This window comes from Carcharhinus amblyrhynchos, chromosome 17, assembly GCF_965287045.1.
Source record: "Carcharhinus amblyrhynchos chromosome 17, sCarAmb.v2.hapA, whole genome shotgun sequence".
Lineage (NCBI taxonomy): Eukaryota > Metazoa > Chordata > Chondrichthyes > Carcharhiniformes > Carcharhinidae > Carcharhinus > Carcharhinus amblyrhynchos.
Genome location: NC_137340.1, coordinates 12,610,677 through 12,625,138, shown reverse-complemented (window position 1 = coordinate 12,625,138; position 14,462 = coordinate 12,610,677). Strand labels below are relative to the sequence as shown.

The window sequence follows — 14,462 nt, the reverse complement described above, 5'->3', positions numbered from 1 at the left end:
CCCTGGGGAAGTCAGTGAGATACAGCTGAGAGCAGAGATATCAGCATCCCACACCTATTCATGTATAGTTTCAGGTTTTAAAATGATCTCTGTGTTTTATGAATTTTTGCTTTTGATTTGATTTATTATTGTCACATGTATTAGTATACTGTGAAAAGTACTATTTCTTGCACACTGTACAGACAAAGCATACTGTACATAGAGAAGGAAAGCAGAGAGTGCAAAATGTAGTGTCACAGCTAGGGTGTGGAGAAAGATCAACTTAATGCGAGGTAGGTCCATTCAAAAGTCTGACGGCAACAGAGAGGAAGTTGTTCTTGAGTTGGTTGGTATGTGACCTTAGACTTTTGTATCTTTTTCCTGATGGAAGAAGCTGGAGGAGAGTTTGTCCGGGGTGCGTGGGGTCCTTGATTATGCTGGCTGCTTTTCCAAGGCAGCAGGAAGTGTAGACAGAGTCTGTGGGTGGGAGACTGGTTTGCGTGATGGACTGGGCTTCATTCACAACCCTTTGTAGTTTCTTGCGATCTTGGACAGAGCAGGAGCCGTACCAAGCTGTGATACAGCTAGAAAGAATGCCGGGATGATGGTCGTTGTCTTGAAGTAGATAGGGACCTCAGACTGGTGTAAAAGGGAGGTTGAAGATGTCTATGAATATCCTGCCAGCTGGTCTGCACAGGATCTGAGTGCGTATCCGGGCCAGTCGCTTTTTTGAGAAGGCTGCTCTTATATCTACAATGGTGACCTCAATACAGGTTCATCTGAGGCTTCCAGGGTGGAGGGCAAGCTCTCGCTCAAAACGGGCATGGAATGTCTTTGAGCTCGTCAGGAAGGGATGCATTGGTGCTGGCGATTTTACGTTGTGAGAATCAATGGAACAATGGAAGCTAGAAAATTGGTGATTTGGGACCACTATATAGTTATTCTAACTGAGTTGTCAACCTATTTATTTTAAATGAATTAACACCAACATGAAATTATTCTCCCCTTAATCTGGTTTCCAATGGGGGTACCATAAACATAGACATGGGTCAAGGGTGGAGGAGGAAAAGCACATTGTTAAGATGGCGGCGCGGGCTCGTTGGGCCAAAGGGCCTGTTTCCCGTGCTGTGTTGTTCTTTGTTCTTTGAAAATAGCAGATAAGGGGATGTTGTACAAAATGATAAGCCTGCATTTGCTTTTATCATAAATTGTAATTTCTAGTCTTACACTCTATAGCCCACATTTCCCCCATTGATTAAACCTGAACTTACACATTCTCTGTTTCTCAATCCATTACCAGTCATGCCCTCTGTGAGCTCATATTACTCAAGAGACCAAGCTTTGTCCGCTCAACACTATTTGCACTAATTACACAACCTGCACTCTTGGTTCCCATGTTAGGTAATATTGTAAATGTTTCTTTTTCCTCAGATAATGGCGGCACTGTGGTTAACCCTGCTGCCTCACAGTGTCAGGGACCTGGGTTCAATTCTGGCCTTGTCTATATGGGGTTTGCACATTCTCCCCGTATCGGCATGGGTTTCCTCTGGGTGCACCAGTTTCCTCCCACAGTCCGAGGATGCGTGGGTTAGGTGGATTGGCCGTGCCAAATTGTCCCTTAGAGTCAGGGGGACTGGCAGGGTAAATATGTGGGGTGACAGGGATAGGATCTGGATGGGGTTGTTGTCGGTACAGGCTCGTTTGGCCAAATGGCCTCCTTCTGCACTGTAGGGATTCTATGATATTCTCTCCCCTTCACTCTGCCATCATCATCCCTCTCCTTAAAATAAACCCACCCTCTGTCCTTGCAAGCAACCTGTCAAATCTTCAATCTCTCTTTCATCTCCAAGGTCCTTGAGTTAAACTTTCCACTGATAGTTAAGTCCCGTGTGGCAGGCGATGAAGCCCAGGGGTGTTACGTTGCTAGGATGGTACTGGGACCGCTGTCCATATGAAGATGGAGAGACAGCTCCCAGAGGAGCCCCAATCAGAGGGGCCAGCACCTCAGCAGTGCCGCTGCTGATGGGGTCAATGCTGAGACTGCATAGGGAGGTGATATCCCAATGGTGCTATTCCTAAGCTATTAATGCAGAAAGTCAGCTAATGTTCTCGGAACCCGGGTTCGAATCCTGCCACAGCAGATGGTGGAATTTGAATTCACTAAAAAAAATCTGGAATTAAGTATCTACTGATGACTATGAAACCGTTGCAGATCAGCCATGATCTTATTGAATGGCGGGGCAGGCTCGAAGGGCTAGATGGCCTACTCCTGCTCCTATTTCTTATGTTCTTATGTTGCTGATTGTCAGAAAAACCCATCTGGTTCACTAATGTCCTTCAAGGGAAGGAAATCTGCTGTCCTTACCCGGTCTGGCCTACATGTGACTCCAGAGCCACAGCAATGTGGTTGACTCTCAACTGCTCTTTGAAAAGGCCAAGCCAGCCACTCAGGTTGTAGGGCAGTTAGGGATGGGCAATAAATGCTGGCCCGACAACAATATTTGTGTCCCATGAATTAATAAAAAAACATCATGGGGGAGAGCACCTCAATGCTGAGGTGCCCTGGAAGAATTTGAAGTGTCTTTGTGGACACTTTCTGGGCATGCAGGCCCCAGGAACTCACTGGGAGGATGCCTCATTTTTTCTGTCAGTTTCCTCATTTGGTGACAACCAAATTGATTCCACCCCCCCTCCCCTCCCCTCCCCCACCATCCCCCTCCCTCTCTGACATAGGTAAAATGCCTAGGGGCAGGAAGAATCCTTAATTAGTCACCACGGTAGCACAGTGGTTAGCACTGCTGCTTCACAGCTCCGGGGACCTGGGTTCGATTCCCGTCTTGGGTCACTGTCTGTGTGGAGTTTGCACATTCTCCTCCACGTCTGCGTGGGTTTCCTCTGGGTGCTCCGGTTTCCTCCCACAGTCCAAAAGACGTACTGGTTAGGTTCATTGACTATGCTAAATTCTCCCTCAGTGTCCCTGAACAGGCGCTGGAGTTTGGCAACGAGGGAATTTTCACAGTAACTTCATTGCAGTGTTAATGTAAGCCTTCTTGTGACACTAATAACTAAACTCAAACTTAAATTGGCCACCCAGTGTGCAGACATACTGCTAAACTTTCTGCCACTGGCAAAATGCCCTGTGAGGCAGATTGATTTTTATAAAAAATCTCCTCCTTTCTCAGAGTTACAATGCCAATACATGACGTGGACAGTCCAAACCTGTCTCCAAATCCAAGATCCATCTCCTTGCTTGCTCCAACATCTGATTTGATCCAATTCATGGTCCCCAGGCAAAATCCAAGCTGTCAAGAACAGGCTTGATCTTACATTTTTCTTAGCCAAAGGGTCCGAGGGGCAAATTTATAAGGACAAGATTTACTTGCTCTACCACCTTCCGTGATTTGTGTATGGACCCCCCAAGTTTCTCTGCTCTTGTACCCTCTTTAAAATTGTACATGTTCTTTTATCCTGACCTTTCTTATTCTTCCTACCAAATAAATTGCTTCATTCATCTCTGCGTTAAATTTCTAATGTCATTTGTCAGCCCACTGCGTTACCCTGTTTAAATCCTCTCGAGTTTATCACTATCCACCCCACAGCTCGCCGGGTTTAATGTCATCCGCAGATTTGGAATTGTGCCCTGTATACCCAAGACTAGGTCATTACTATCAGAGCACTACTTTCCTTGATCTAACATTGACCCCCAGGGAACTATATATATTTCACTTCAACCCAAAAAAAACAACCGTCCACCATTACGCTCAGTCTTCTGTCTGTCAGCCAGCCTCAAGTCCATTCTGTCTCTCTCCCTTTTATTCCAAAGGCTTCAAAGTTGCTGACAAGCCTGTAATGTGACACTTTCTCACATACACCATTTTCTCAAATCTTATACATGACTTTCTCAAATCACATCAACTGCATGACCCTCATCAACCTCCTCTGATGCCTCATCAAAAAACTCAAATTAGCCAAATATGATGTGCCCTTAAATCTGCGCTGGCTTTCCTTAACTCAATTCACATTTCATAGAATCATGGAATCCCTACAGTACAGAAGGAGGCCATTCAGCCCATCGTGTCTGCACTGACCACAATCCCAGCCAGGCCCTATTCTCGTAACCCCACACATTTACCCTGCTAATCCCCCTGACGCTTGGGTCAATTTTGCACAGCCAATCAACCTAACCTGCACATCTTTGGACTGTGGGAGGAAACTGGAGCACCTGGAGGAAACCCACACCGACACAGGGAGAATGTACACACTCCGCACAGACAGTGACCTGAGGCCAGAATCAAACCCAGGTCTCTGGTGCTGTGAGGCAGTAGTGCTAACCATTGTGCCACCATGCCACCCTTCACTGTCCCAGTGGCGGTTAATTTTGACCCAAATTGTCATTTCCAAAAGCCTTTCCGCAACCAAGGTTAAAGTGGTTGGTATGGCGTTGCTGGGCTTATCCTTTTTTGAACGTAGGTGTAACATTTGTGCACCAGGGGTACAAGCTGGGGTTATTCTCTATTGGGAAAAGGTGATTGAAGGGAGATTTAATGGATGTGTGCAAGATTATGACAAGTCTAGATAAGAAAAACTGTTCCCGTTGCCCAATTGTACGAAAGGGTAGGGGGCACAGATTTAAGGTTTTGGGCACGAGGTGCAGGGGGATGTGAGAAGAACTTTTTTTTGGTTTGTAAGAGAATCCACCTAGAACCCTCTGCCTATGAGGGTAGTGGAAGCAGAGGACTTCAGGGACATCAAAAAATTTGGATAAACACTCAATGGCAAAAGCCTTGCAGGGCTATGGGGATGGAGCGGGGAATGGAACTGACTGGATTGTTCGATGAAGAGTCAACGTAAACTTGCGGGCTGAATGACCTTCTTAGGTACCATAAGTGGTTTCTCATCCTCATGAATCTATGGCTTAATCCCTCAACTTTCCTTCATGACTTCCCTTCCCCCCCAAGCATCTGACTTTCTATCCACAACTCCCCCCCGACCTTCCATCCACAATCCCCCCCGACCTTCCATCCACAATCCCCCCCGACCTTCCATCCACAATCCCCCCCCCCGACCTTCCATCCACAATCCCCCCCGACCTTCCGTCCACAATCCCCCCCGACCTTCCATCCACAACTCCCCCCCCCGACCTTCCATCCACAATCCCCCCCCCGACCTTCCATCCACAATCCCCCCCCCGACCTTCCATCCACAATCCCCCCCCCGACCTTCCATCCACAATCCCCCCCCCGACCTTCCATCCACAATCCCCCCCCCGACCTTCCATCCACAATCCCCCCCCCCGACCTTCCATCCACAATCCCCCCCCTGACCTTCCATCCACAATCCCCCCCCCCGACCTTCCATCCACAATCCCCCCCCCGACCTTCCATCCACAATCCCCCCCCCCGACCTTCCATCCACAATCCCCCCCCCGACCTTCCATCCACAATCCCCCCCCCCCGACCTTCCATCCACAATCTCCCCCCCCCGACCTTCCATCCACAATCCCCCCCCCGACCTTCCATCCACAATCCCCCCCCCGACCTTCCATCCACAATCCCCCCCCGACCTTCCATCCACAATCCCCCCCCCCGACCTTCCATCCACATTCCCCCCCCCCGACCTTCCATCCACAATCCCCCCCCGACCTTCCATCCACAATCCCCCCCCCCCGACCTTCCATCCACAACTCCCCCCCCGACCTTCCATCCACAACTCCCCCCCCCGACCTTCCATCCACAATCCCCCCCCCCGACCTTCCATCCACAAATCCCCCCCCCGACCTTCCATCCACAACTCCCCCCCCCGACCTTCCATCCACAATCCCCCCCCCGACCTTCCATCCACAATCCCCCCCCGACCTTCCATCCACAATCCCCCGCCCGACCTTCCATCCACAACCCCCCCCCCGACCTTCCATCCACAACCCCCCCCCGACCTTCCATCCACAACTCCCCCCCCCGACCTTCCATCCACAATCCCCCCCGACCCCTTCGATCCACAAACTCCCCAACCTACTATCCACAATCTTCCCAGCCTTCCGTTCATGATTTCCCCCCACCCTTCCCTCCCACCCCTCCACCGCAACCTTCCTTTTATTTTCATCCAACAGCAACCTCCCCACGCCCCATGATCTACCCACAGGACAGCTAACCAGCCTCTCCCAGCCAGAAAACAGAGGAAATATATTAAATGTGGCAGAACCTCTGTGCATTCCCTGGTGTTCTGACCTCATCTCCACCCTCCCACTCCATATATAGTGAGCCCATGTTTTTCATGTTGCATTCTCAAAAGAAATTAGAACCAGTACATTTAAAGTGTCGATAACCACGGTTATTTTCACATATAATGCATGTCAAGGCTTCCAGTAAGAAGACCTTTTTATTTAAAAAGCAGAATTACAGCGGGCTGCTACGAAACGTAAAATGTGCTTTGTGAAAAATCTAAATATAATGTTGTGTGGGTGGACTCATGTCCCCAGACTCCACAAGGAAATCTGCCTCATGCCTCGAGCCCTCAGTCATTTCTAACTTCATTGCTGTTGCCGACTGTACTTTGTGCATTTAGAATATTTTGCTCCTGCAACAGAAGCCATCAAAAGTTGTCTTTTATTGTAGCCTGAGTGGTGATGGGATCATGTCAGAGAATCACTACAGTGCAGAAGGAGGCTATACGGCCCATCCAAACTGCACTGGCAGCAACCCAGACTCTATCCCTGTAAACCTACACTAGTCCTCCTGACACGCATGGACAATTTGTCATCCACCTAACCCGCACACCTTTGGAAACCGGAGCACCCAGAGGAAATCCACACAGATACAGGGAGAATGTGCAAACTCCACACAGACAGTGACCCTAGACCGGAATTGAACCCGGTTCGCTGATGCTGTGAGGCAGCAGTGTTAATCACTGTGCCACCATGCTGCCCTATGTCCCACTGCACTTTCAGAGTAGCCCCTTACCTGTCATTACGATTATAGTCAGAGCTGTTTTTGAGTGGTCAGATTCTGGGATCGAACCAGCCCGTTGCTCAGCTTGTGGCTTCTGGCTTGGCAGAAATAAATAACTGAGTCAAGCTGATGCTCCAGAGGTAACTAAACAGCCCTGCACAAGTGACCAAGAAAATCCTGCTTTAATTCAGGCCAAATATGTTCTGAACATATTGAAATACAGAACAAGCACAGCAGGATGGTTCTTGTGATAGTGAGTCAGTGACCTGCTTTATATCCCCTTTTGATTTTATTTCAATTGAAGTCAAACTTTTACTCGTCTCTTTGGGTTTGCCAATGCCTTTTTCTTTTATTAAGTTGTCACAATTCATGCTGCTAACTTTACAGCGTAAATGCAGAGTTACAAATGTGTCTGAGTGAAACCATATGTCCATTGAGTCTTTCCCAGAAAAGAGAGCCCAGCTTATTCTGTGCATGGATTGGGGAAGAGAGACAATGCCGGCAACAGTTTAAATCAGCCACTTGTGTGGCTGTCCCCCTATATCAGCCTCAACTGCAAAACAATGTATAAAATTGTACTCATAAGTTATCAAGTTTATAAATTGTATCATATTAATGAGAACCGTGACATTCTACTTTACTGATTTGAAAATCCTGCATTGCAGCCAAAGAATCCCTGCAATGTAGAAGGAAACTATTCAGCCCATCTTCACCAACTGTCCAAAACAGCATCTTACCCAGGCGTAAACCACACCCCCACCCCCCAAATCTTTGTAGCCCCAAGCATTTACCACTGCTATTCCAGCTAACCTGTACATCTTTGGGCACTAAGAGGCAAGTTAGCAATGTAAAAGGAGCCATTCGGCCCATTGATCTGCATCTACTCCCTGCAAACTTTTTAAAATCTAGAAGTTTATTTATTAGTGTCACAAGTTGGCTTACATTAACGTTGCAATTAAGTTACTGTGAAAATCCCCTTAGTCGCCACACTCTGACGCTTGTTGGGGTACACAGAGGGAGGATTTAGCATGGCCAATGCACCTAGAAAGAACATCTTATCCAGGCCTAAATTCACAACGGGCATTTACCACTGCTAGTCTATCTAATTTACCCATTTTGGAACACTAATAGGCAAGTTATCATGGCCAGTCCACATAACCAGCACATCTTTGGACTGTGGGAGGAAACAGGAGCACTGGAGGAAACCCACGCAGACATGGGGAGAACGTGCAGACTCCACACAGACAGTAACCCAAGGCCAGAATTGAATGGGTCTCTGACGCTGTGACACAGCTGTACTAACCACTGTGTCACCCATATGTTAACTGACACGCGTTTACATTATTAATTATATTCCTCTTATAATTTTTATGATAGTGTTAAGAAGCTGAGGCCTGTAGGGAAACCTATGCTCGATGACTCCACATTTATATCAAATGGAAAGGCTAAGTTGTATGGTTTTCTCCAGAAAGTATATAAGGCAGTAGGGAAAAAAGTGTCTTTCTCATTTTGGTGGGAGGTAGTTAGGACACAACTGGAAACCCCCCTTCAGGTAGCACCTTGGGATCTTTCACATCCACCTGAAAAGGCAGTTAAGTGTCTCCAAAAGTGTGGTGCTCCCTCAGTACAGCATTGGAGTGTTGGCCTGCTTTATATACTCAGGCCTTTGGAGTGGGACTTGAACCTTCTGACTGAGAGGTGAGAGTTCTACTCACTGAGCCTCAAAATCTACAGTGGATTGAGTCTCACTCCAGTCCACACTACAAACTTCTCTCAATTTGATTGAATAGCAATCCAGGGAACTAAGCCCCAGGGAACTTTACTTAATCCGGGTCTGTGAAGGCCAATCAGACTATTAAAATTTTTAAAGTTTATTTATTAGGGACAAAAGTAAGGCTTACACTAACAGTGCAATGAAGTTACTGTAAAAATCCCCTAGTCGCCACACTCCGGCGCCTGTTCGGGAGAATTTAGCATGGCCAATTCACCTAACCAGCACGTCCTTCGGACTGTGGGAGGAAACCAGAGCACCCGGAGGAAACCCAAGCAGATACGGGGAGAACATGCAAACTCTGCACAGGCAGTGACTCAAGCCGGGAATCAAACCTGGGCCACTGGCAGTGTCAGGCACCAGTGCTAACCACTGTGCCACCCTTACCCTGCTCTGCACTGTCCTAAGAATCGAAGCTGGAATCTTTATTAACCCTACACTTATACAACTACTTTCTGGTTAAACAAGCTAAGCCATTAGGAAACCAAGTGAAACAATGTTACGTTGAATAATATATCATTTCTGTTTAAAATTGTGTTATTTATTGCACACTGTTTTGTTAGGAGTAATTTTGTCTTGCTGGTTCAGGCTCATGTTTTGTCAGACGTTACAATTTGAAATTCTCAGAACACGAGTGCAGACTCTCCCTATGCACCAGGCATAGCCATATCCCATACAGATTAGTTATTAAGTCGATTACAACACATCAAACACATATCTCTCCCCATTGATAGGAATGTACAGTGAACACCACCTCCTCCAAATTGCAGTGTGCATCTCCTTCACTATTTTGTAGGAGAGCAAGGGGAGTTCACCCCAGTGTCCTGGGAGTTTGCTGTGTGCAAATTGGTTGCCACATTTTCCACGTGAGGTGATGGTATTATCACTAGACTATTAATCCAGAAACTTGGATAATGTCCTGGGGTCAAATCCAGATGGTGGAATTTGAATTCATTAAAAAAACTGGAATTAGTAATCTACTGATGACCATGAAACCATTGTCGATTGTCAGTAAAAAACCATCTGGTTCACTAATGTACTTTAGGGAAGGAAATCTGCCGTCCTTAACTGATCTGGCCTACATGCAACTCCAGAACTACAGTAATGCGGTTGACTGTCAATAGCCCTCGGGCAACTAGGGATGGGCAATTAATGTTAGCCAGCGATGCCCATGTCCCATGAACGAATAAAAAATATGGAGAAGTACTTCATTGACTACGAAGTACTCCGGGACATCCTGGGGTCATGAAAGCTCCTATAAAGATGCAAGTTTTCCTTTTTTTTTCTCACAATCATAAAATTGCAAATGTGAGCACATCAGTTCTTCCTTGGATGGTTTTGTACTCATCAATTCAGCAAAAACATCTGGTTTATTATTTAATTGCAAGTAGTAATGCTTGAGCCAATCTGTGAAGCAATGTCTGATTTCCCACAATAGGCAGCCAAGTTCAAAAACGTAGAAGCAGCTTGGCAACAATGAATGGCAAATCTCAGCATTTTATTCGATAAGCATTAGAAATAACTTTGAGCTTAAAATAAGCATTGACATCAAAATCCGATCAAAAGCAATGGTTAAGGAGCATTGTGACTGACAGAATGTTTGTTTGTTTGTTACACACGTTCTTCTAATGAATAGAAAATACATGCTAAAGGAAAGAAGACTGAGGAAATCTGAAAGAGACTGTGTAAATAACTTCAACGTTAATAAATGATACAAACACCTTGTAGCAGCTACTTACTGGAAGCATTAACTGGTTTATTTATAAATTGAGGAATATTTGTTAAAATAGCTGATATAGGAATGCCATAACGTGTATCATAGTCAGATGTTTCACAAGATTTTCATCAGTTTATAGAAGATATGATTTGTGTGTTGTTTAACAATAATATATCCATTATCGTAGTGAATCATTGCAGAGGCACCGAAAACTAACAAGTGGTGATTTATCATTGACAGCAACAGGAGAGTTTAGCCATTACTGTACATTTTTGGCAACCTATCTTCAAAATAACCCAAGCAAAGCAGCCAAATATTAAGGTTTGGCTTGTAAAGCTAAATGGGTATCTAACAACTCCCAAATTACATCAGCCACGTACAAGGTTTTTAAACAACCACTCCTTGAATATTGATGCCATGTGGTTTTAGCTTCTAACCAATTCACACAAAGAACCGTAATAAAGCTGAGGAACCACAACTCCTTAATGTTCTCTTATCACACTGCAAGGAGCAGTTGATCCACCTAGCTGGTTTTGGAGTGGGAAAGTGACTATGCTGTGTATTCACTGCAACTCTTAAACCAGCTAAGAGTGCATATACACATCTTCACCTTAACATGCTCAGAATTCTGTGCATGTGAACTTTAATATGTGTTCATCGGAGTACTTGGTGTGTGTGTGTGTGTGTTTAAAATTCTGTATGTGTATCTAAACTGTGTTTACAGTTCTGTGCATGGGTTCCTTAACATGTGTACAGAGTTCTGTGTGTGTGCCTTAACATTTACACAGATATATGTGTGTGTGTGTGTGTGTGTGTGTGTATCTAAATATGTAATGGCAGACTAGCTCACAACCTGGTATATTCCACACTTTGATGCTAGACAATTCCTACAGCTATATTACAATTTTGGAGCCATTGCTTTGCAACACGCACAATGTACGGTATAACTTCACTCCCATATATTGCTGCATGCCAGCCTTAAACAGCATCAAAGCCTATGATGACTCAGCCTCTCCTCGAACCTGTACACAATCACCATTAGAAGAATCAGAGAATAGAGCCTTTTGAGAAATATTCAGTGATGGCATTAATCCTTGGAGTTGATGGTCCAAATGTAAAATCATCTAAAATAAGCAGCAGGGCCACGTGATACAATTAAACTACATTATTATAAACCTAACTTTACTCAATAATTACCAGTGACTAATGGATCTGCACTGATAGAACTTGCCCAGTATGCAATCTATCAAAGCCATACAGCAAACCATTCAGTACACTGTAAAACTATGTGGAAACCAATGTAAGAAAGAGATTCCCTGGCTAGCGGGTTTGAAGGACAGATTTGAACAAAGAATGTAAGGTGAAGTTATTAACATTTTTGCTATTGGGTAGGCAATGATTTATTTATTAGCAATGTATATATTTTTTCACATTTTTTAATGATCCAGTGTATTAAAATAAAACAGGGCTTCATAGCTTTAAGGTTTTTGCATCTGGGCCAGTGATGATTGGTGATGATTTGTAGCCAAGCTGTGTGTTAAGTTGACTAATCTAAACAAATTGGTGTGAATTTAGTCTATCTGGAACATTAGGCAGCCCCTGGTTCCACTTAGGCCAGGTTTAATGGTCACTTCTTCCGGAGCCGCTCAGTGTTCCCTTATGCACACCTTCAGACATTGTGACTGCAATCTCTCCATCTGCTTCCACTTTGGACTCCATTGGCTGCACTTCTGTTCCAGCTATTGAGGGTCTGCTCACTGTCTGCACCATGGTTCCAGTTGCTTTAAAATCAGCGTTTAATACCTCTAGCTCTCACAGCCAATCGTGTGGCTCACAAATCCATTTGTCACTAGCCCATTTTCAAATGCATTAGGGAGCTTGGTGGGTTCGGAGGATTGGTCAGTGCGGTTTTTGCACTGTGGAGTTCCATCCCCTGAGAACGGAACTGAGAGTACTTAAACCGATTTCATTTTTGACCCTTAACAACCATCAGAGACACAAGCTCGTCACCTCATCAGTCTCAGCTAGATTTCAACCCAGGCCCCTTTGTAAATATTTCATGACAAACAGCTGTAATGCAGTCGCAATTTAGTCAAATAAATATTGACTGTGCATGTTGCAGGAATGAAGCATTGATTTTATGACACCATTCCGTTCATTTTTCCATAATTTTTTTTTATTGCAGTAATAGGCGAATCAGAAAGGCAGCAACTGGAAACGGCAAGTTACTCCTCTCGTTTTGCTTTGGCCCTTTTCTACGAGGCAGGCACACAGATTGATGTTCCCTGGGCTGCGAAGTACATCGCTGATAACCCCTGCATACGTTTCATCTCTATCGATAACAAGAAACGCAGTTTAGGTCAGTGCTGCCGTTATTTTCTTCGATAACAATGGGGCGAAGGTAACAGAAAACATTGCACCGAGTATTTCCATTGTCAGACTAACAGTCCATCAACTCCAGGCAGATTAACTGTAATCTCATGGCAGTAACACCGTCTGACCTTTGGATGAGATGTTAGTAAAAGATCCCATGGTGCTATTTCAATGATGTGGCAAATATTTATCCCTCAACTGACATCTAAAACAGATGATCAGTTTATTATCACATTGCTCTGTCTGTAGGACCTTGCTGTGCATCATTTGTCTTCATGACAACAGTAGCTATACTTCAAGTGTAATTCATTGGCTATGGGGTACTTTGGGACATCCGAAGGTCATGGAAGACGCTATATAAATGCAGTGATGTGGAGATGTCGGGATTGGACTGGATTAAGCACATCACAACACCAGATTAAAAACCAACAGGTTCATTTGGAATCACGAGCTTTCGGAGTGCTGCTCCTTCATCAGGTGAGTGGAGAAGGAGCAGTGCTCTGAAAGCTCGTGATTCCAAATAAACCTGTGGGACTTTAACCTGATATAAATGCAAGTTTTCCTTTGATATTTTAATTTTGCAGAATCAAACTCATCATTCAATGACTTTTAATTATACCCAATTTCTCGAGCTCAGATTGAACCAGTGCCTATAGAAATCACCCACCTTTCATTTCCATTAGAAAACGTGGTATTGATGCCGGTTTGTTATATCACATCACCCACTTTAGCTGAGATCAGTTAATCCAGCATGGACTAGCGATCCAAACTGCAACCTCCCAAGTCTTGCTGCTTACCCAATATCATAGAATTCCTACAGTGCAGAAAGAGACCTTTTGGACCATTGAGGCTGTAACTACAACAGTCATACCCAGGATCTATCCCCATACACCACGTATTTTACCCTGCTAATCCCCTAATACTAAGGGGCAATTTGGCATGGCCAATCAATCTAACTTGCACGTTGTGGACTGTGGGAGGAAATTCATGCACGGAATGAGCAAACTCCATACAGACAGTGACCTGAGGCCAGAATTGAACCCTGGTGCTCTCAGGCAGTAGTGCTAACCACTGTGCCCGCTCCAAGCTGCGAATCAATGATACTCTCATCCTTTAGATATTCTCATCTTAGTATACACTACATTCTTTAACACTTAGCAACAGATGGCATGTACAGATTCAAGCTTGTTAGTTTGAACGTGCATGGAAAAGTGATGCTTCACTCTTTGCCGCAACCTGACTATGTTGATAGTCCTTTGAGAAGCAGAAACAGGAAGAAATTAACATTGGGAATGAGGAAATGGTGGCAGAGACATTGAACAAATACTTTAGGTGGGATTTTCCACGCAACCTGCTGCGTGTTTTGTGGCTGCAGAGATGGCCCATCATTGGCAAGGGTAGCCTCTGGTCCCGTCATTGTCAATGGGGATTCCCGTTGAACGCACCCCTCACCGCTGTGAAATCCAGAGGAGCGCCATCAGCAGGAACAGAAGATTCTGATGGTGTGACTGGCCAAAAAGTTCCAGTCATTGTCTTCAGAGTAAAGACATAGAGGGTAACAGAAGGACTAATAAGGGTGAGGAAATTAAGGAAATTAATATCAGTGGAAAAAAAGTATCGGAGAAAATTAAGGGACTAAAATCTAACAAATCCCTGGGGCCTGATGGCCTACATGCTA

General features: G+C 45.0%; 1 protein-coding gene across 1 annotated transcript in view; it reads left to right on the top strand.

Moving 5' to 3' along the window:
- Positions 1-14,462, top strand: part of rnls (renalase, FAD-dependent amine oxidase) — a 136,227-nt gene that overhangs the window by 106,789 nt on the left and 14,976 nt on the right. The window contains exon 5 of the mRNA XM_080205497.1: positions 12,597-12,770. Coding sequence (XP_080061623.1) covers positions 12,597-12,770 — 174 coding nt within the window. The remainder of the gene's footprint in view (positions 1-12,596; positions 12,771-14,462) is intronic.